Source organism: Perognathus longimembris, chromosome 1 (genome assembly GCF_023159225.1).
Source record: "Perognathus longimembris pacificus isolate PPM17 chromosome 1, ASM2315922v1, whole genome shotgun sequence".
Lineage (NCBI taxonomy): Eukaryota > Metazoa > Chordata > Mammalia > Rodentia > Heteromyidae > Perognathus > Perognathus longimembris.
The window spans coordinates 104638600-104661642 of record NC_063161.1 but is presented as its reverse complement, the minus strand read 5'-3'; the positions used below and the strand labels follow the sequence as shown (position 1 = coordinate 104661642).

At 44.4% G+C, this 23043-nt stretch overlaps 1 protein-coding gene and 1 pseudogene across 1 annotated transcript in view; one reads left to right on the top strand and one right to left on the bottom strand.

Moving 5' to 3' along the window:
• LOC125352540 (semaphorin-4D-like) overlaps positions 1-3637 on the top strand; it is a 40974-nt gene extending 37337 nt beyond the window's left edge. The window contains exons 17-20 of the mRNA XM_048347699.1: positions 2636-2808; positions 2884-2929; positions 3098-3121; positions 3536-3637. Coding sequence (XP_048203656.1) covers positions 2636-2808; positions 2884-2929; positions 3098-3121; positions 3536-3637 — 345 coding nt within the window. The remainder of the gene's footprint in view (positions 1-2635; positions 2809-2883; positions 2930-3097; positions 3122-3535) is intronic.
• Positions 3638-14023: 10386 nt separating this feature from the next.
• Positions 14024-17971, bottom strand: LOC125352532 (annotated as a pseudogene).
• Positions 17972-23043: the final 5072 nt, after the last annotated feature.

Sequence of the window (23043 nt, the reverse complement as noted above, 5' to 3'; positions counted from 1 at the left end):
TATCTGCCTTCCAAGTAGAAGGCATAGCCCAATGATCCTGGTGTTTCCTTTTCCTTTTTTAATTGATTTTGAAACAATAATGAATTTTCAGAGTGCAGTGATAATGGCACACAGGGCTCTTTTTGCCCCAATCAGATTTGTCTTCCATAGCATGTAACATAGGCAATGTGCAGAATCAGTGCCCAGGCTCCAGGCTCCATTCACATTGTATATACCAGTACCCCACGAGACATTTGGGTATCACAAGTGTGTACCTTCTTTTGCCTATGTTTTGTGGAAGATCTGGGTTTTTCTCCAACTGTCCTGGGAATGTAGGTTGGAAAGAGCACAATGTGGACGGGGCCCTTTCCTCCTGGGTATGTGATAGGCAGTGGGAGCCTTGTGCTTTCTGTCCACGTCTTCACATATCCTTTCCCTATCCCATGCATCAGTGTGTTCGCACATCAGGCATCAGGAAAAGCAGGTCACATTTCCTACAATAAGCAGGTCAAAGACTGGCTGTGTGTTGAACATTCATAGAACACTTTTTATTAACCTCTCCTAAACATTGTGAACTAAGAGCTATTTGTACAATGCCTACATTCAACATGATTTCCTGTAGAGGGAAATATGTGCACAGCTTTACACAAATGGTACACTAGTCTCCATAACACACTAAGCTCCAACATATTTGGTGTGGGTAAGGGGCACTCCTAAAACCAACATCTTTTGATACCAGGAGGTGAGTGTTTCCCTGATAATGTTGGTATACAGCAGGGTACCTAGCTTGAACCAGGTATTGACACTGACCTGTGGGAGGTTGTTGCTTTCTCCCTTCCACATTTACCTAAGAGACTCCATGAAATCAGTAGTCACAATTTAGTTTCATTTGAGCTCTAGGCCTGCCTCATCAAGGAGAAGTAGGGTTGAGTATCCTGGGGAGTACAGCATCCTGGGATGAACGTACTCTCCCCACAGCTCACATTCCCTTCAAAACCACTCACCTACTGCTCAGTGGGTAGAGATATTGAGTGGAGCTTCCTTCCACATGCCTGGTGCCACCAGTTATGCTCTACAGAAGTATCCATGACACCTCAGAGACACCCCTGAAAGGATCCAGCTCAGCCTTGTCCCCAAGATGTGTTCACACAGTTCAATCACGAGATTTCCAAAATTGATCTGGGGTGGTTACAGCCACACCGGACTAAGTCTACAATGAAAGACAAAGTCAAGGCTGGGCCTAGTCCTGTCTGCTGTCCACTGATAAGGCAGTTTTCATCCTGGAGGTGGGCTTTTCTCTTTCTTCTGTGCATTTGCACTTGCTCAAGTGGATCTGTGGCTGGGTCTGTTGAAGCCTTCAGCCTGCAAGAACGTCATCCAGCAGGGCTGTGAGCGCCATTCAGAAGCATAGCAGATCCTGAATGTGTCCTCTGAGGTAATGGCTGTTGATCATCTGACTCTAAAATGTCAATTGTGGCCATTCTTGTGATTCTCTGGTGTGTGTGTGTGTGTGTGTGTGTGTGTGTGTGTGTGTGTGTTGGTACTAGGTCTGCAACTCAAGGTCTTCAACTTTTGTCTGGCCTGCTTGCTCATGGCTAATGCTCTTGTGCTTGAGCCACGCTTCCTGTCTGGCATTCAGCTATTTCATTGCAGATGAGGAGTCTTGAAAATTTTTCTGCTCATGCTGACTCTAAACTGTAGTGTTCTAAGTTTCACCTCCTGAGTATCAAGGATTGTAAGCATGAGACATAGACACATAGCTAGTCATAAGTGTTCTCGATTGTTAAGGTAAAACAAAATTCCCAAGCCAAGGGTGGCAGCCCTAGTGTTGCATGTGCCTTTGGGGGCCTTCTCTCAGACTGTTCATTAGATACAACCAACAAACCTAATTGTTTGCATTCTGAGCACTGGGCTTCTTGGGTTAACCTGGAGTCAGTGACATGACAATGTCCTAGAAGTTGGAAAAGTCTGAGAAGTGCTTGTCTCTGAATGGTTTCACACTGGAGCATGGCAGCTATTTTCTTTCTCACACATGTGGATGACAGAAAAGCCAGTCATGTCATTCCCTAGTAAGTTGGTTTATCAGCCTTGTGTTCACTTTTACACTGTGTTAATGGTGGAATTAATGCTGGACCTAGGCTCTAATGGCACAGTGCCCTGTCTGCAGGTATCCACATTCTGACACAAAGTATGTGATTGGCCTTCAATGTCATGCTATTTGGTCAGTGGCTCGCCTAGGGTTAGGAGGGCAACCTGGGAGGTCTAGCCAGGGGATGCTTTCCTAGGCCAGAAAGTAGTCCAACAACTTGTACCCCAAAGAGAAAAAGTCACAAGAGGACCCTCTGCAAGACATCAGGCTGGCAGGTGGGGGAATATCCAGGCTACAAGGTAGGCCAAATTCAGATCAAAGACCCAGTGAAATGTTGTCACCCTGGACACTACACATTGCCTTTCTTTTCACACAAAATATAACCCATAGTGGTCTGGGTTTCAAAGGCCTTATGTACTAGCCAGTTGTGACTTAGAGAGGACATTCCTGCTTCCTGCTGCACTCAAAGCAAGTACCATTTTACCCAGAACTTCTGAAGATGCTGAGAACCTCAGCCATCCATGAGATTCACCTTACACCTGCTCTGTCATTGTCTCCCACACATAGGGAAGCAAGTTTGTCTATGCTGGTTCCAATGCAGGAGTAGTCCAGGTCCCCCTGGCCTTCTGCAGGAAGTACAGCAGCTGCAAGGATTGTGTGCTAGCGCGGGACCCCTACTGTGCTTGGAACCCAACTGAGAGGACCTGTGACATTCTGCATGAGATCCAAGGCCCAAGCAGGTATGGACATGGAGCCCCCTCATGCAAGTACCTGCATAAATATACAGTGAGTGACTAGTGCATGTTATCTTGCAGGGGTTGGATTCAGGATCTGAATGACAATGCATCCTGGTGCCCAAGTGTATCTCATCATCGTACAATATCCTCTGCAACAGAGTGGCCACTCAGACATTTCCTCGTGTTTCAAGTCTATAGCCTGTGTGTATGTGTTGTTTCTCTTTCTTCACTCTGATCAGAAACCGTGTATCAGGTGGCTGATCTGTGACTTTCTTTGTCTTTTTCATTGCAGCGAGATTGCTTTTACCTGCATAAGGTATATAAATTCACTGGAATGCACTCTGTCTTCAATTGTGTGCTTTTCTGTTTTGCTCAGCTGGCATCGTTAAACAAAACTATAACCCGTTAAGAGTGGGAAGAAAGGAGTCCCTGAGTACAAGCTGAGCATCTCTAATACAAAATCTCTATCTGAAATGCTTTTTGTTCTAACTGACACCACAGTGGACAATTCAACACCATAAATTTACTTTCAGATTGTTGCACATGATGCATTTAAAACATAATTTCATTCCATGTTCAGATGTCTGCCTCTCCCTAAGATGTATCTCATTAAACATATGCAACCATTCCAAAATATGAACAAAATTAAAATACAACCACTTCTGGTCCTAAACATCTACATGAGAGATATAGCCCATAATGAGTTCTGATAGTATCCACTTCTCCCTAGGGTCTCATTGTGGCTGGCCAGAGGATAAAGTGCTATGACCAAGATAAGCAGGCTTGGATTCAGGCCAGAATGCCCCAGCCTCAGCCCTCTGCCCTTCTCTGAGCAGACTTCAGGTTATTAGAAGTAGGAACGCAGTGTGGGGATTCCTCAAAAGAATAAACATAGAACTCCTCTATGACCCAGCAATCCCACTCCTGGGCATTTACTCAAATGATGGCAAACAAGTCCACACTAAAGCTACCAGCACAATCACGTCCGTTGCAGCATTATTTACCATAGTCAAGATACAGAATCAACCCAGATGCCCCTCAGTAGATAAATGAATCAAGAAAATGTGGTATATATACACAATGGAATTCTATGCTTTCATCAGAAAGAATGGAATTGCCCCATTTGCTAGGAAATGGAAAGACTTGGAAAAAATTATATTATGTGAAGTAAGCCAGACCCAAAGAAACATAAGCTGCATGGTTTCTAGATATGTCTAGGATACTCTTAGGAGAAGATCACAATAGCTCAATAGCTATGTGCATATGAACATATAAAATGACTCATCGAAATAAACTCCAAGAACTGGAAACAAGAGGTTTTTATAATGTACTGTTGGCAATTATTTCTTTTTCCTTTCTTCTTTTCTTTCTCCTTTGATTTATTCCCTGTTGTCACTGCTTTTCCTGTACCCTTGGTCTTATACATCAGTTTATCTGATTTGTGGAAGGGAAGGGGAAACACAGAACCAGTGGGACAAAGGGTGAACCAATGTAACAGTGAAACTCACTAGACACTTGGGGAAGAGAGAAGTTGGGGGAGGGGGGGAAGAAGTGGGAGAAAATGAGGGAGGGGGTAATGCTGTTGAAAAAGAAATGTACTCATTACTTTAATTATGTAATTGTAACCCCTCTGCACATCACTTTTACAATAAATTTACAAAAAAAAAAAAAAAGAAAGAAGGAAAAGAAATGTAATACTTGCACTATTTCCAGGCCTCATTGCAACTGCTAACAGACACATCTAGCACCATGCTCAAGGCTCATCCTAGCAGGACTGATGCGTTTTCTCAAGGGATGCTGGGTAAGAAGTAGGATTTCTGCTGCTTAGAGTCTTCTGGTTTTCTTGTTCGGGGGCGGGGGGGGGGGGGTGGCTGCTAGCTGACTGCCATCTTGTGTTAGGATCACACATATCTTTATCTTAGTGTCCTGAAATTCCCTCTTCCTCCAGTAGGTGGGTCTTATATAACATGTTTTAAAAGTAGTTGATCAGGTGAACAGAGCTGATTACATCACACATTTATCTTGATTTCTAGATGAAATGGAAGGAAATTTACCTCCACAGTCTTTCAGCATTTCTCAAATGCATCCTGAAGTCCCACATATAGTAATGCAAGTTCTTGAATCTCATGGTAACTACTAAGGCATATAAGTACATTCTTGTAAACAAGAAAAATCTAGTTCCCTTCAAATTGTTAAGGAAAGACAGCAGAATATATTACTGCCTGTCCTTTCAGAGAGCCAAAACGACACTTGTTAAGGTGCTCAGGTCTTGGAGGAGAAGATGGTCCTATAATAGCCTCTATCTTACTGGCCATAGATAGAAGATAGTAAAATAACTCTTAAGGAATCAGAGGTATAAACTTTGGAGTCATAGCCCTCAATCCTACCTATACAAGGCAGTCACCTCACTTCCTAAGATTATACCTACCAGCATGTCCTACAAACCAAATGATTGGAAACTGCCTTGTTCTCATAACTCCATGCTGCAACCACGGTCCCTCCTGGTTCTCAGGAAAACTTCACCCCTGACCTTATCTGAAAGTGCGGGACCACTGGCATCAAGAGGATACCCTACCATAAAGCCCCAAATAGGATAGTTTGCACCGTAAATCCCAAACAGTACAATTCAGACAATAAATCCCCAACAGGACAGGACAAGGAAGAATCTCACCCTAAAATGTATAAAAACCTATAACCCTGCCCCACCCCCACACACTCCCTTCTCTTTGTCTCCCCAACCCTGCTTGGTGTTACATTGAGTTCCTCTACCACCATGATGAAGGCCTGTTCTTGGCTGCTGAGGTTTCCACTTGCTTTCTCTCTGTTTGTCTGTTTGATTTTCCCTAATACTCAGGACTCAGTTTCCTAACACTAAAGATTGTGATCAGTAAGGTACAGCTTCAATCAAAGAAGACAATGTTTCTCAAGTTTGGTGACAAACTGTCCCATGTCTCCCTTCCTCTTCCTCTCTTTTTTGATCCTCTGCCTCTTGGCCTATAAACCTTATAAGAACTACCTACCCAAACAGTCTTTGAAATTCTGCTCAGCCCCATTGCTCAGAAAGAAGTCCAAGTCAGATTTCTCTGACCTAGAGCAGAACATAAAGGAGACATGAATGGAACCTGGGAACTTTTCCCTGAAAAATGAAGAGCAGCTGAAGCCAGCTTTGAGACAGGAGGATACTGTCTCCAGACAGGCAGGACCTATAAGGACATATAAACCTTCTGTCAGAGACAAGCCTCTTGATGGTAACTACTTTGCTCCCACTCGAGGCCTATATATTCCCATGAAAGTCACTGGGCAAGGTAAGGAGAAGGGCATCTATGACAGGGTTTGAAGTGGGTCCATCTGGAAGAAAATATTCCAAGCCGTGTGTAAAGGGGTTGCCAAGAGGGATTGGCATGGAGTAAGTGCAGGCAAGATGCAGTTATTTGGATCATGTGCTTTGACAGCTCTCAGAATAGCCTACATAGTTATGGCAGGAAGAGGACACTTGTCTACCTTTGGTATTTGCAAGTTCTGCACATATGGATTCTGTCCACTATAGATGAGAAAAATTCACATACACAGGGGCTGGGAATATGGCCTAGTGGCAAGAGCGCTTGCCTCCTACACATGAAGCTCTTGGTTCGATTCCCCAGCACCACATATATGGAAAACGGCCAGAAGGGGTGCTGTGGCTCAGGTGGCAGAGTGCTAGCCTTGAGCGGGAAGAAGCCAGGGATGGTGCTCAGGCCCTGAGTCCAAGGCCCAGGACTAGCCAAAAAAAAAAAAAAAAAAAAAAAAAAAAAAAATTCACATACACAAAAAATAGAAAAAAATTTCATCTGTACTGTAGGTGCCCAGACTTTGTTCTTATCACTGTCCCTAAACAATACAGTAGAAGAGCTATTTACAGAGTATTAGCAGCACATTCAGTTTTCTAGGTAATCCATTGATGATTTAAAGTAGACATGTGGGTATGTGTAAGTTGTAGAGGAAATATTTTATCATTTTATGTCAAAAACTTGGGCATGCATGTTTTGATATCAGAAGTGGTCCTAGAGACAGACACTGTACACATTGAGGGAAAAGTGTCTATAATCCTCAGCTGGTGGACATAAAGAGATGTGTGTATACAGACTTACATATATAGGTTCACATTCATATACTCTTACAGGTAGATAGAGTAACCTGTGGTAGAGCTCAAAACACTTTTGAATAAACAAATGGAGACAGTGAGATATGTGGTATATGGATAGTGTGCTTGGAATAAGGAATCAGGTTCAAGAGCAGCAAGCCCCCTATAGGACAGTGAAGGCCCCAGGCATGCCAGCCCTTCTCTACCTGGAAAGGGAGCACCCTCAAGGTAAGACCCAGAGACTAGACTAAAGGTTACTCTAAGCCCTTTTGGATGTAATCTAGGGAAACTCATCCCCTGCCAAGAAGTTCCTGTGAGTTCTGAGAGGGTGCCAGGGCAGAAAGGGACTCTATCTATGTGTCCTAGGGACTTCCACATCCCTTGGTGGGGGGGGGGAATGGGCATATCCTAGAGATGTGCATGTCCATGCAGGCCTCTGGGCTGCTTGATGGGCTCAGCTGGCTGGATCACGCATGTGCCTGCGTAAGTCATACACAAAACTTGTATGTACACTTCACACACTTGAACACATTATGCCTGGAACCCACTAGTCAGCTTCCATCTTGCTTCCCTGGGCTTGCCTTTCACCTTAAAGCTGAAGATGGTTTTTTCCTGTCAGATCATCTGGTTTCACAGGTGTTCCTTCTTAATTTGCTGTCTTGAAAAGTGTGCTTTCCAACATGCCTCAGAAAGGGCACATAAAGTAATGTTTTGAGAATCTGTGGGTCCTTTAAGTGACACTTTGTCTCAGTAGGCAAACTAGACTAAGAGTCACTTCCTGCAGTGTATGAGGTACTACTCTCGTCTCTTTTGATGTCTTCAACTGTGGCCTGTTCTTCTCTGAGAGCTTTTGTAATCTCCTATTTCCTTCACTGTGAGATCTCATCATAGTTTGGTCTTTTAAATGTAGAAATCCCAGTTATCAAATTCTGGGACATTTTCTTGAATATCTACTCCTATCTCAAGGTGAAATATCCATTTTACTCTCAGTACTCTTTCTAGAACTCATTCTGGGTGGAGGTTATTTACTGAAATCACCCTCACTTTTCTCTCTACTTCATTTTTAATTTAAATTTTATTGTAAAGATGATGTACAGAGGAATTACAGTTACATAAGTCAGGTAATGAGTACATTTCTTTTTGAACAGTGTTACCCTCTACCTCAGCTTCTCCCACTTTTCCCCCTCCTGGGCCCCTTCCCCTGAAAGTTTTAAAGTTAATTTCCAACATAGTGTATAGTAAGTATCACTGCTGAATTGGTTCACCCTTTGTCCTACCATATCTGTGATTTTTCCCTTCCACACCCCAAATCAGATAAACATATTTAAGACAAAGGGTACAGACTTAATCTCCCAAACTTTAACAACAATCTACCCTCTTAGGTCCTGCTTGTGGGCACTATCAGTAAAACTAAGAAAAGAAAGATAAACAGGGGGGATGCAGGAGGATTTTAATATTTGTATGTGTTAGTGCTCCACAGAAAAGAAGGGAAAATCCAAAGAAACCAAAGTTAGAGTCAAGCTGACTTATTACTTTAGCAAATTGTGAGAAGTTACTAGACAGGTTACTAGAAGGTTGATGGTAAATTGTGGGAGGTGACTAAGAAACATGATGAATGAGATTTGTTTTGCACAGATGCACGAAGGAGCCATCTCCAGTCTTTCTGATGTGGGAATAGGGAAATTGATGTCATCTTTTTTTCAGAAGATCAGCACAGTGACCTTGATTGTTATTTTCTGTAGATTTTTGGCAAGACATGAAACATTCAGGGAGTAGTAGCAAAGTCATTGAGAACAGTAAGTTGGCCACATGCTACTGACTCATGCCTGTGTATGGAGGCTGAAACATAAAGAATCACATTTGAAGTCAGGCCAGGGAGAAAAATCCATGATATTCCATCTCCAATTAACCAGCTGCAAGCCAGGATGACAGTGTGGCTCAAATCGTAGGGTGACAACCATGAGCAAGATAGCTGAACAAGCACAAGATCTTGAACTCAAGCCCTAGTACCAGAAAGAAATTTAAAAAGAAATTGAAAGGGAAGGGAAGGGGAGGAGGGAAGGAAGAAGAAAGGAAAGAGAGGAAGGAAGGAAAAGAGGAAGGAAGGAAGGAAGGAAGGAAGGAAGGAAGGAAGGAAGGAAGGAAGGGAGGGAGGGAGGGAGGGAAGGAGAGAGAAGGAAGGAATAAAGAAACGAAGAATGTGAGGAGAATGGAGGGAGAAAATGAAAGAGAAGTAAATACTATTCGAATAAAAATATGTTTTCATAAGTGAAAATAGATTGCTTCTGAAAGAAGTTGAGAATGACCATTTCATTCACCCCAGTACAGGCTTTTATTGAAGTTTGTAGCTTGAGGTGTCAAGTCTTTCCATAGACCAGCCTTCAGGGAGAAATGGATATGATAATTGGAAATAGTTATACCATATTTCAGTAATCACTCTACACATGTGATTATCCATGACCACCTAAAAAAACTTGGAGAAAAATGAAAAATACAATAAGATTATAATGACATGGCAATGGGCAGAGCTATCTCTGCTCAGAGTAGCCCAACTTTACCTGATTCAGTAAGAAGCTGTTATTCACCAGGAGCCAAATGCAAGTTACATAATGATGACCAACACTTGTACCAGACCTTCCTTATCAGTCCTCATCAAGCCTCGGCCCTATGCATAACTATATAGCTTGTAGCATGTAGACTAGCAGGCCAGACAAATCTGTGCTGTCAGCCCAAACACTCTGTATAAAGGGATTTTTGCATTTTAGGTTCCCTTTGCGAATTCTTGGGGCTCATATCTATGTGCTACTTATAACTCTTTTTTATATTTAATTGGTTTATTTATTGTCAAGGTGATGTACAGAAAGGTTACAGTTTCATATGTAAGGCAGTGAGCACAATTCTTATCAAACTTGTTACCTCCTCCCTCATTTTTCTCCCACCTCCCCCCCGAACTTCCCACCACCCTCCCCCGAGTTATACAGTTAGATTACAGCACATTGTCTTCTAAATATTGCTGTTGCGTTGGTTCGCCTATTACCTTTTGTCTCTCCATTTTGATGTTCTCCTTCCCTTCCCTAGTTCTGATAAACACATATACAATACCCAGGATACCAAAGTCAGTTACAGTGACATCTAAGGTAAAACCATGGGGAAGAAAGACAAAAGAAAATGGCATTTCACATGGTACATTGAAAATAACAATAACAATGGTAAATCACTTATTTCTATAACTTGGAGTTCATTTCACTTAGCATCATCTTATATGTTCATACATAGATAGCTACTGAACTATTGTGATCTTCTGCTAGGACTACCCTAGATATGTACTAATTATTCCCAATGAGGGAAACCATAGAGTCTATGTTTCTTTAGGTCTGGCTCACTTCACTAGATACTTTTTTTTTCTGTTGTGCATATGTTTATTGTTGCTTATTGAATATGAATCAATTATCTCTTAATAACCAGTCAGCATACAGGTAATCACATACTAGATACTTTTTTTCAAGCCCTTCCATTTCCTTACAAATGGGCATTGTCATTCTTTCTGATAACGGCATAGAATTCCATTGCGTATATGTACCACAATTTCTTGATCCATTCATCTACTGAGGGGCATCTGGGTTGGCTCCATATTTTAGCAATGGCAAATTGTGCTGTGATGAACATAGTTATGCTGGTGACTTTAGTGTGGTCTTGCTTGTAATATTTTGGGTAGATGCCCCAAAGTGGGGCTGCTGGGTTATAGGGGAGTTCTATGTTTAGCCTTTAGAAGAATATTCACACTGCTTTCCAAAGTGGTTGAACAAGATCTTCACTGGCCATACAACAGATAAGGGCAGCATATCTAAAATATACATAGAACTCAAAAAATTAAGTTCCCCCAAAACAAATCCTCAAGAAACAATTTCCCCCTCAATAAATGGGCTAAAGACCTAAAAAGAGACTTCTTTGGAGGAAATGAGAATGGCCAAGAGATACATGAAGAAGTGCTATACATCACTGGTCATAAAAGAAATGCAAATCAAAACAACATTGAGATTCCACCTCACCCCAGTAAGTATGTCCTTTATCAAGAAAACTAATAACAGATGCTGGAGAGGATGTGGTCAAAAGGGAACCCTACTACCTATAACTTTTATAAAGGAAACTTTATGCTTTGCTTTTAGGCAGAAAGGAAGGAAGCAGAAAGCTCTTTATCTGCTGTCTTTTACTTGGCTTTAATTCCCAGTAATCCTCATGCCAAAGCAGCCATCAAGGTATAGTGTATTCAGATCTAATTCTGTGGCTGTGAAGGTAGAGGAAAGGGCCAAGGAGTACAGGCAGCTAGGGAAGTAGAACAGGCAAGTGAAGAATGTCTTCTACATATACTGAGTTTTAGGGAGCCCTCTGCCAAGGTCTGATCTCCACAACTGTGAGGTAAATTATTTTATTGTGGTAGCTGAGGCCACTGAATGCAGTACTGTTCCCTAAGTCCTGCTCTTGAATTCAAAGGGGCTTCTGGGCCATTTAGGGAGACAAGGTCTCTGATACAATTGCTGAGCATCAAGGTATAAAACCTGGTGTAGGAGTAGGCATATCTGCCTGCATCACATGAACCCCACCAAATCCGTGTGCCAAGTCTAACCAAAGTGATAAGTTGGTTCAAACAGTTGCTATGAGGCAGACTGTAACTCCACTGGCCACCTGCGTGTGACTTGGCATGCTCAGTAAGTGTTGTGACCTCATTGGCCACCCTGTGTGTGGCAGGCTTGACCATGTGGTGTTTGCCTTTATAACCTGACCCTGAGTGTGGCCTGGGGTGCGCGGTCCCAGCTCCTGAGTCTGGGCTGCTGCCCTGGCCAGGCCAGCCTGCTTTAAGTTTGGGCCGTGACCCTGGCCGGTCGGTATACTTTTTACTTCCCCAATAAATCCACCTTAAAAAAAATAAAACCCAGTTTAAAGATGCATTGTGCACCAGAGATATTCACACTCTAGCATGTATATGAATCACCTACAAGATTTAGCCTGTGTGCTGCCTATATCACAAGTCCTGAGTGGACTCCAGTGGCACTGTGCAGACTACTTGCAGAGCCCTCAGGAGGGCTCAGGTCCCTGTTCACCAAAGAACAGGTAAGAGTTAAGGATGGGAGTATGTGTAAATGGTATTTCTTGGAAACGCTATAGGGAGAGGTAAGTGGCTGAAACATGGCAGGCATCTAGCCAGTGAGGAGACAGCCTTGGGAGGGAGCAAGTCAGTGCCAGGTCAGAAGCTTAGCACAATGGTAACCACCTACCAGCCCAGCTTTTCTAGAAACTAAGGAAGGAGGTTTGCTTGAACACAGGAGATTGGGGCTAGCATGGGCAACATGTCAATTCCCTATATCAAAAGAACAAAACAATTAGAAAGCAGATGCAGATTACGTACTAATGACCAACACTCCAGAGCAAAGTTAAACCTGAGGAAGATCTGGCTGTCTTTTCCCCATGTGCCCAGTCCTACCTCTGTCCCTAGGACCTGTTTGAGGCATGTGCTGAGTAATACCATCTCTTTTTCCAAGGTTAGGAAAGCAGCCATAGGCCCTTGGCCTGCAAAATGGGAAAGTCAATGAGAACAGAGTACAGACAAGCAAAGACAACATCAGACCGCAGACATACTGCTGCTAGAAGCCCCTTCACAAGAGTACTCCTATTGTGCTCTGTCTACCTGTGTAACATTCAGAGAGGGCAGTCTGAATTCACTCCAGGTTATATGGTGACCCCTAAATGTGTTTGTAAGGACTCTCCAAAACACCATTGTACCATGTGCATTCAAACCAAGGTATATGGTGGAGCTGTATCTCATATGGTACAGACCCAACTTGCTGCCCTGGCGCCCACATGGAAAGCTTCCATGATCTCCACTCTAAGATGGCCCCCTGGGTCCATGTGACAGCTGGTGTACAGTAGTATGTAGTATTTAGGAGGTATGGCCTCTCAACATTAGATCTCGACCCTGTGGCACTCTGGCTTCTGTCTTGAGGTGATCCAGGATGATTCAGGATGCACACCCACATGTGGGGGTTGTAGAGCGGGCTTTCTCTGAGAGTACCAAGGGCTTGTTCTGTCTTACCACCTTGCAGCCCTCTCATTTACTTGATCTCCAGAAAATAAAGCAAGAAGAACAGAGGGAAACGCTTGATAGTGTAAGTGACAATAACAGTGTAAGTCAATAGTGCAAGTGACTATAACAATGGTCACAGCAACTGTCTGGTTGTTTGCCGGGCTTAGCTCTACCTCCGTCTGCGTGGAGGTCCTGGGCCTCTCTGCCTCTTCCGTGTGGTCCTCTATCGCCCTCAATGCATCCCCTGGCCAGTGGGATTGACTGCGGGAGTGAAGGCCACGTGCAGCCTCGGTCAGTGTGTGGTCGCGGGTCGCCCCCTTCCCCATACTCCCCAAGGAAGACGGGCGCGTGGGGTCCCAGAGAACCCTCAAGGGGTGTTCTGGTTTAATAAGGGAGGGGATAACAGTCTTATACCAGTAATGACCCACGAAGGAGAGGGATTGGCCAGGTGCTAACGATAGGCTAACGAGCATGTCCATCACGGTGATGTCACAGAACTTCCCGCAGAGGCGGAGACCTCTTGGCTCCACCTCTAGCTCAGCCAGCGTCATCCTGACACATGTGCTTGCCGCTGAGAGGCAGGGGCTGGCCTGGCTTCTCTTCCGGTTGAAGCCGGAAGGAGGTGGGACAGGCTAGAGCAAGCCATCCCCTCTTAAAGGCATAGCCATCCCCTACAGTTGTTGGGGGCCCCTTCTCTCTAACAAGGCCCATTGCCCCATCTGTGTTGAGGTAAATGCAGTGTTTCTTAGCTGTGTGGTTCCTTCTAAGTTTCAGGGCCTCAGGAGGCTGGTATAAATGTGAGTTATGACCAGGACCCTGAGACAGAGAACTGTTCTGCATGCTGCTGTGAACAGGGCATGTGCATGTCCTTGATTCCTGGGTTTGGCGTGTGGCCACACTAATGGTATGAAATAATTGTTTCTATCTTTTTAAAAAAGAAAAACTGCCAAAGTGATTTATTTTTATTTTCTTCACTTTAAGTCCATCACGAAATTTCCTAGTGATTTCTGAGATGCTATTCAGAATCTTAAGGGATGTGGTTTAATTGGCTTGAGGAGATGTAGGCAAAGAAGGCCTCCCTGGGGCAACTGGAGGAGCATAGACTGCCCTGCCAAAATGTAGATAATGCTCTGAGAGTTTGTGTGCTGATATGCAATGTCCTCTATGATTTCCAGCTTATGCAGTTCTATCAGGCCACCGCCTGCAGTGGCCAGGAAGTTGGGAATCGGCTCAGCTGTCTTGGATTCACCCTCGTCAGAGATGATAGCCACCTTCTGCTGCTGCTCAGCCTTTCCCACACAAATCTGGCCCTCTCTGCTTCCTGTTGAGCCACCTGATTGGCTTCTACTGCTTCTGTGAACTCCTTCCCAAAGGTCAGATGTGTCAGGGAGAGTCATCCAGGATGATCCCAAAGGTTGCTGCTCCATACATACACACTGCTTACCTACCTGGAGACCTGTGCTCTCTGGGTGATAGGTTCTCCAGCATCAATGTGAGTCACCATGGACTTGAGGATCTCCATGGAGAAGGACAGCAGCACACACTCATTGTAGTCCTCTCCTAGTGTAGATGCAAGGAAGCCAGTTCACAACAGGCCAGAAGAGGAAGCGCAGTGTGATATTGACATTCTACAAATCTTTGGTACCAGTAATGACTGTCACATTACATGGCCAAGAGTTGCCGCTGTCCAGCTCCAAGTCAAGCAGGGGTTCCAAGGGGCAATGGTATGATGATGAAGGAGACAGAAGGCTCATGGCACAACTCTGTTTATTTCAGCAAAAGCCTTAGCTATATATACACCTTCTATATTTGTCACATGCTTGCATAATGTTGTCCTAGCACCCACTGCACCAAAAAGTGCACACAGCACACATCCTTCCTCATTATGTTTCAATTAATTGTTGTCCACCATGCTCCCTCAGATAAGCCCCCAGGCCCAGAAGCTGAAAGAAGTGCTTCCCCAAACAAAATGGCAAGTACTTGCAGCCCTGAAAGTTGGAGTCAATGGCGGTAGAGCCTTTGCTCACCCTTAGCCAGCTCCTGGCACCTCAGGGTCTGCAACAGAGAGTAACAGTCAACGGTGATTAGTTTTTGTCCCCAACAGATAAAAGTGAGTTTCTTCCCCTACCAAAATGCCCTAAACTTCGTGGAATTAATCAAAGATGGCACCCCTGTGCCCAGCATCCACATTATATAAGGCATGGTTCATCATGTCTCCTGTAATGCCAAAGGCCATGCCAAATTTGCCAATGGACTTAAGCATGTTGGCAGCTATGTTCCTTTCATTGTACTCATTCACACCTGCTTCAACTCTGAATTCCACATGAATCCCCCAGTGGTGTGTAGTCTGTTTCTATCTTCTAACTAAAACTTCATCTGCCTACAACTTCATCTGTTCCTACAACAGCTAACAGCCATTGTACTGGTTGTGGCATTGAAAGGGCAGGAGATGACCATCGGAAGCCCTCCTCATTTAGTTTTGAGATATTTTATTGTGGCAGACTGGCTGTCCCAAACTTTTATCCCATATATGAGTTAATCTTGAGTCCTCAGGTCTTAGTTCTTGTGTCCTCTGCAGGGGCAACATTTACCAAAAACCCACCAGAGAAGCCACCGACTACACAGCCACTGTCTCTTCTAGCACCAGCCATTGGCTTCAGCACTTTAGTTGGGGACACAGTCACAGTATTTTTGCAAAACTAACAGTCTGTTGTTCCTATGTGAGCAGTTTGGACTGTGTAGGTATATCTATGAAGTTATGAGTTTCTGTGTCTTTAAGACTAAACTGACATGTCTTAGGTATTGGCCCTGTGCAATTGTCCTACTTACCCACCACTAAACAACCAGTGTCTGGCACAAGTCAGAGACAGGATAAATCAGGGCATGGCAGGAGTTTTGCATCCCTTCTCAGGAGCCCTACTACCTAGCTATTGTGACAGCTCTCATTATTTCCTTTTCTTTTCTGGACTCTAATGCCTCTCTACTTCATCTGAGACTCACTTTTAAAAATCTGCATAACCTGGATGAGCACTACAGCTAAGATTAGAGAGGGCTTCGTTTCTTGATAAGACACATAACTCTCACTGTGTTGCCCAAGCTGGCCTAGAACTCCTAGAACTCAAGCAATTTCCTGCCTCAGTCTCCAGAGTAGTTGACTCCATAAGCAAAAGGCCTACTCTGGCTGGAAATATTCTTTGCTATTCTTTCAAAATTGGCATAATCTTGTTGACAACCAAGAGTAGCTCATATCAGTTACTGAATATTTTAGAGTTAAATCTAAAATGACCACCAGGTGAGCATAGGTGTCAAAACAGCCAGGAGCAATGAGTCACAGTTGAGGAGGTAGTGAGTTCTCCAGGATAGCTGGAGATGCTGACTTCCTCACTGCCCAAGATAACAACTTTAAAATCCAACTGCTCCATCTACTCTATGGGAGTCTTTTTCCTCTCTGTGTTTTGAATATGAACTTAGATCCTCTTTCAGAGACATTGGAAAGCATGGCTCCACTGCAGTTTTCTCTGCATGACTGAAAGTTTGGTGAGCTGGGACAGGGATCATGTACTGCCCTCAGCACAGGAAGCAAGGAACAGGATGACACTAGAACCACTGGGATGAGCATGAACTGGATTTTCTTAGATCTCCAGGACAATCTCTTCCTGTCTTTCATCAGTTTCTTTGAAGGGAAAAAAGTCATTGTATAAAGAGCAAGATGACTGTGTGGAAATTTATGTTGTAGTACTGGGGTTTGGACTCAGGGCCTCATACTTGCTAGGTATGAACTTTACCATTTGAGCCATACTCCTCCAACTTACTGTTCAAGTTATTTTTCAAATAGGGTTCCTAGTATTTGCTGAAACTTGAAACTCCAACTTATGCCTCCCTTTATATCTATAGGATGATACGCATCCACCAGTAGACCCATTTTATTTGTTGAGATAGGGATTCCCAAATGTAATAAATCGATTAGATTCTAATTATAATCCTCTCAGTCTCTCCAGCCAAGCAGTTGGAATTACAGCCACCAGCCACTGAGCCTTGACATGAGAGTTGGTTCTTAAATGCCTGCTCTTAGAAGGCTTATATAGTCTAGTTAAAGGCTTATTAAAAGATCCTGGCCATTCCATGGTGGAAATTTTTAATATTACAGTCAGACACTTGAGAGTCTAATCCTGCCTTACAAACAAAAACGATGGTGGCGTTGGGGACAAAACTAGTACACAGACACTCTGCTCCAGGCACAACTTAGCACAACTTGTGCAGCCCAGGTGTGCTGCACAAACCCAAGGGCTATATAAAGACCTTGAAGGAGAACCCAAGCTCACACTGGGGGTTAGCATGCAGATACTGGCATGTCTGATGGAGCTGTGAGCACGTGCCTCTATGGAAGCAGGACCACCCTACAGGGGATTCAAGGCCATTTCCCCTTCCCTGTGAAAAACCTGGGGGCCCACGATCAACAAAAGAGAAAGGTGGAGCAGATATCATTGTTGAAGAACATCATAATCAAGTATAAGGACAATACTAAAAGTGTTCCTACAACCCCACATCCAGTACCCGAGTGCAGGTGGCTTTTGTTCCCTCCTGGAAGTGGGCCTATCTGTCTGCATCCAAGTAAACTAGGCAGAGCCCATCAGGCTCCCCTGCAGCATAGGCCAGTTTCTGCCCCCCCTAGTGAGCCAAGAGCTTTCCTGGTTTTCTCCTCTGCTTGGGAAGCTATGGCTTATTTGCCCTGGATGCCAGACAGCAGTGTCCCCCTCCCCCGGCCACCTGGGGGCAGCCACTACAGTAAATTAACTTTCTCCCATTAAAGACCGGGGTGCCTGAAATACCTCAGGGAGGTGGGGCTCACGATGCTCCGCGCATACCAGTGTGTGTGCGCTGCACAAGGTGAGCGGGTCGCAGGTCTCCCACGACTTACCGGAGGTGCTGTGAGGGGCAGAACCCGACTGGAAGTGGGGTATGCCCATGGCGTAGTATGAAGTGGCATAGCGGGGTCGGGTGTAATGCGGGGGGGGGGGGGGGCGATTTTGTGTAATGTGGCATGGCGTCATGTGACTTGGTGTGCATATCATCGCGAGACATGGCGGGGCGTGACTTGACGTGCATGCGTAGCATCACGAGACACCGCGGGGTATCGAAACATGGCAGTGCGTGGCCTGTCACAGCCGGCTATTGGCATGGCGGCGGAGCCAATTGAAGTAAGTTTTCACCACCCATTCTCGCCTGTTTGTGGAGGCCATATTACTGCAATCTCCTGTGCTTCTGACATTTTCTGATATGCGTCCTGTTGGAAAGGTTTCTAGAACCTTCCATCACTATCTTTCCCCTGTGTTTTGCCACCTCTCTCCTCAGCCTGTCCTTACGAGGCTGGGCAAAGCAGCCATTTTGTGATTTGACGTGCTTTATGGTGTGTTTTCCATAAGGTTTTACAATGTGAGTTTTCACACAATAGATTGACGCAGGTCAGAAACTCCTTGTTCTGTTCTTCTAAGCATCATCTGCCACCCTGGACACGTCCATGTGTGGAGGAGATTCTTTCCCACCACCTTTTTTGTGTGTGGGTGTGCTGGTGCTGGGGCTTGAACTCAGGGCCTGGGCACTATCCCTGAGCTTTTTTGCTCAAGGCTAGCACTTTATCCCATGAGCCACCATTCCACATCTGGCTTCTTGCTGGTTAATTGGGGATAAGAGTCTCATGGACTTTTCTGCCCAAAGTAGCTTTAAACTGCAGCCCTCAGATCTCAGCCTTCTAAGCAGCCAAGAGTACAGGTATGAGCCAGTAGAGCCCAGTTTCCACCACTTTTTACAAACTTGCACACAGACACATACACACAACTAAAAAAATGTCAGTGTGGACTCGATGGTCTGAGCATAATGAGCAGCAGGTAGTGATTTGGAAAGCTGGCTCCTCGGACTCCCCAGGTACACAAAGGCCATCTGTCTCCCTGTGGTGGGTTCATGTTCCCCATTTAGGCGGTGCCTATGCCTCCATTACCTTGCCTTGGCCCAGGAATCTGCTCTCCACAGAGGAACTCAAGCCCTAGCATGAAGCAAGCTTGCAATTTTGATGAAATAGATTTAAAGGAGCTCCTTTCAGCCCAGATGTACTTAAGGGCTTATTGACCTGTCTGGGTATTCTGATGTAGAAGGGGAAGCCTCTGTTTCCCAGGCCTGCAGTGGTATTGGGGACAATCTCTGGATCAAAGCAGGGGTTCAAATGGTTGCTCGCCTATTGCTTAACACAAGCTGGTTTCTGTAAGTTCTTATATCTTAATTTTCCTACCTGAAAAATAAGGATGATTTTGGCTTCTAGAGTTCCTAGAAGGTTTCTTGTGTGGAGTTGATCATAGCTGAAACATGAAGAAGGCTTCTTCCTTTCCAATGGTGGTATGGATGACCTCATCACTGGCATTCTGGATTACTCTTCTTCACTGAGGAGGCTTTTGCTGTAACAGGAAGTTAGTGTTATCTCATAGAGATTCTGAAAGGTAGTTGCAAGTAATGGATGTTAGGAGCCAGTGTAACCTGGAGCTGCTTGGTTGGTAGCCATCCTGAGGAAGAGCTGGACTTCTTTATTGACTTGGGATGGTTTTATAGATGCTGTGTCAGCATCAATGGCCATGATAGAAAGGTCCCACACTGAGAGGCCTACACCTATCACCTCTTCAGCTCCTCACACAGGGCTAAGGCCTCTGGACTTCTTAGAGGTTACCCAGAAGGACAAATAAAGTCTGAGGGAGGCACTTCACTGGCTGTTGAGCAGGCAGAAATAAGGATGGAATTATTCCATTTTGTTATACACAATGGTTCCATGGTATCTGCAGATTGGTTTGGGAACTCCCACAGATCCAAAGTCCACACATTCTCATTTGCCTTACGGAGAGAATCGTGGTGTGTTTGTGCTTATCCTCCCATACTTAAATCATCTGTAGATGACTTGTGATAAAACAAGGTAGATGCTATCCTGGTAGGTTGTTATACTATATTGTATAGGGAATAATGACACAAAAAAAATCTGTCCATGACAATGCAACAGTGATACTCGGAAGACATTATGTTGGAATGAACTTTACAACTTGGGGGGACAGAAGTTGTGGGGAGAGAAAGTGGGAGAAGAAGAAGGAGGGGTAACAATGTTTGATAAGAAATGTACTTGTTGCCTTACTTATGTAACTGGAATACCTCTGTACATCACTCTTACAATAAATTTTTAATCTGTTCATGTTCATTACAGATCCAGTTCTTTTCCCAACATTTTGTACCTGCAGTTGGTTGAATCTACAAATGACAAGAGTTTGTGGGTGCATAAGCCAGCTCTGTCTCTGAAGCCAGCTTGTGGGATCTTTTGTGCTTTCTATTGACATTTCATCTGAAAAGGCATCTGGAGGTAGGCAGACTGTGTGCCAGAGTCCCCACAATGGCTACGAGCCCCATGAAAGGGAAGGTGCTGTTATTGTAGTCATGGGCAGGGTGGCCACATGTGCGGTGGTGAAGGGATGGGGAAGTGACCCATGCTGTGTGACCCATATCCATCTGTCTGAGACAAAGGAGGGCATCTCCGTGGTGATTCTGGGGAACCAGTGAGTAAATACTTATATAGTACTGAGAACCTTGCCTGGCTTATAACAGTGTGCCTTCATCCTTCATGGTTAGCTAGCACTCTGATTAGTTCCTTGGGTGGAGTTGTCACTCAAGCTCTGAGGGGCAGGAAATGAAACCTACCTTGCTACAAGGTTCTAATAGGTCTTATAAGTCTGGCCCATGTTCCTTAAGCTCAGGTGTCCTCTAAAGGGACCAAGTTTGGGAGCCATGGCACTGAATATGTGACCCAGAAAGGAATTATCATGGACTATGGTAGGATACCAGAGATCTAATATTGCCAAGTACCTTCCTATACTTGTTACCACTGTAAGGTTCAAGAAATTGTGCAGTATCAGGCCACTGGTTACACCAGCCCAGATGTAACCCAGGTATGTCATCCTGTGACAGGATTTGGTAAGAGGAGTGGTTGTACCATCTCAGCCTCTTGGCCAAAGCAGTCTGCCAAGTGAGGAAAGGTCCCAATATGGGAGTTGAGACAGAGTCTGAATTCTGCTGCTCTTGTGTGATTCCCTCACCCTCAAGACAAACTAAGCACCCTACAGGTTACCACCTCTCCCCAAAACAACATAAGAAGAGATGGCACTGAAACAACAGGAGCACCCCATAAGTGCTATTTGTGTTGTGTCATTTTTCATGGCAACTTGTGCTCCCAGCAGAGTCTTACCAGCTCATGTGAGATTCAGTTTAGTATGAACAGAAGGTCCTGAGAGGTGACTGACTTCTGTATACTTTTATCACCATGACACATCACTGATGTATTTAGCTGAAGGCCTGATCTTTCACACCAGTTCAAGCAGACATCTGTGTCTGGGCACTCACCTTAGAGGCAGGAGGCTTGAATGCTGCCTGTGGTCAATTGGAGTTACTCCTTAAGTAGAGGAAATCATATTTTTCTCTCATGCGTAAGTCTTGAGAATAACACACAACCAGAACAGATTAGTGAGCTAAGTGTGTGGACTTCTACATCCTTTAAATGTATGTGTGTATTAAAGGATCATGTCATGGTGGGGCACACCTGTAGTGGTTGGCCTTGATCTTTTGCTACCTCAAGGGACTATTTGATCCCCAGCTCTCTGGGGATTTGAAGATATTTCAGCAGGATAGATGACCATAATCTGCAGGGTAACCTGGCTTCATGAGAGGGTACTAAGCTCATTGAAGGCCAAACTATTGCCCTGAGGCAGAGTTGAGTCTCTAGGGCCATTTATTAAGTCATTGGTGAAGGCTAGCTAAATGTGGTATAAGAATATTGCAGAGTCTCTTTGAATTTTTCTTTAGATTAAATATTCATGAGTTCCAAGGCTTTGATTTCCTCAACTTGACTTGAGGAGACTTCCTTATTTGTAGGTCATTCTTACCTTTCCCCTAGCAGTGAGTTCATGTCCTGCATATCCTGAAGGAGATGGAGTAATGGCCATGTGGTCCTGAAAGGAAGGTGGGAACTGAAAGATGAGTGTGTTGGTGTCCCATGACACCATGTCCCATGACATGTTCATTTTTCCATGCTGACACATTTTGAATTATCTGGAAGCTGATGTAAAACTTAAAAAAGGAGGAGTCTCATTTCTGGCCTGCTTAAGGGACACTGGTTACAGTGAGCAAGGCAGACTACAGACCCAGCATCTGTGATTCAGCCCACAGAGTTCCAGGCCAGGTACCATTGCCAAAGAATCTGGGTTTTCAGGACAGGTAGGTTCTGGTTAGTGGTGTAGTGAGATGCAGATAGAGGCTTTCCTATTTGCTATGTCCCTGAAATTGAGGTTTATAGCAGTGGGTGATTGTTTCCTGCCTCTGTTTCTTGTAGGAAAGTCAGCAGAGTTTACTTAGGGCCTTCCCTTCAGCCTCAACTTCACTTATGTATTTCTGATGGAGACATCTGCCTGGACCCCATTCGTTCTCTTACATACCCTCTTATAGCATCCACAGCAGTGCAGTCAGGCAGACTTGAGCATCCCTACAGTGTGTGATCTTATTGTCTTGGTTTGTTCTTTCTCTTGTCAATATGTGGAAGTCTAAAAGATAGACCATCATTATGTTCTTTGGGGAAGACGGGTAGCATGACTGAATTAACAGACTGGTTGTAACTCACCAATTACAGTGTGCCAGCCTCATATTGGAGTTTGAGTTTGCAACATTTTTCTAGAGGATGGTTTGCCTATTTAGAAATTAGACTGATGGGAAAGGTAGGTGTAAGCATGACAAATGTTGTAGAGAAATTGCCTAAGGAGAAAAGGGAATCCTGCTTCCAGATACAAAAAGGATTAGACTTTCCAGAACCAGGTATAGCCTCAGCATTGTTCCTTCCCATCTCAGCTAGGAAGGAGGTTGTCTCATTTCCTGGTTTATAATGCCTTGGTAATGTGGTGCACTAGTAATGGCATGTGAGTTGATATGGTTTAAATATAAAGAAGTAGCAGAGATATTCTCCATAGCACCT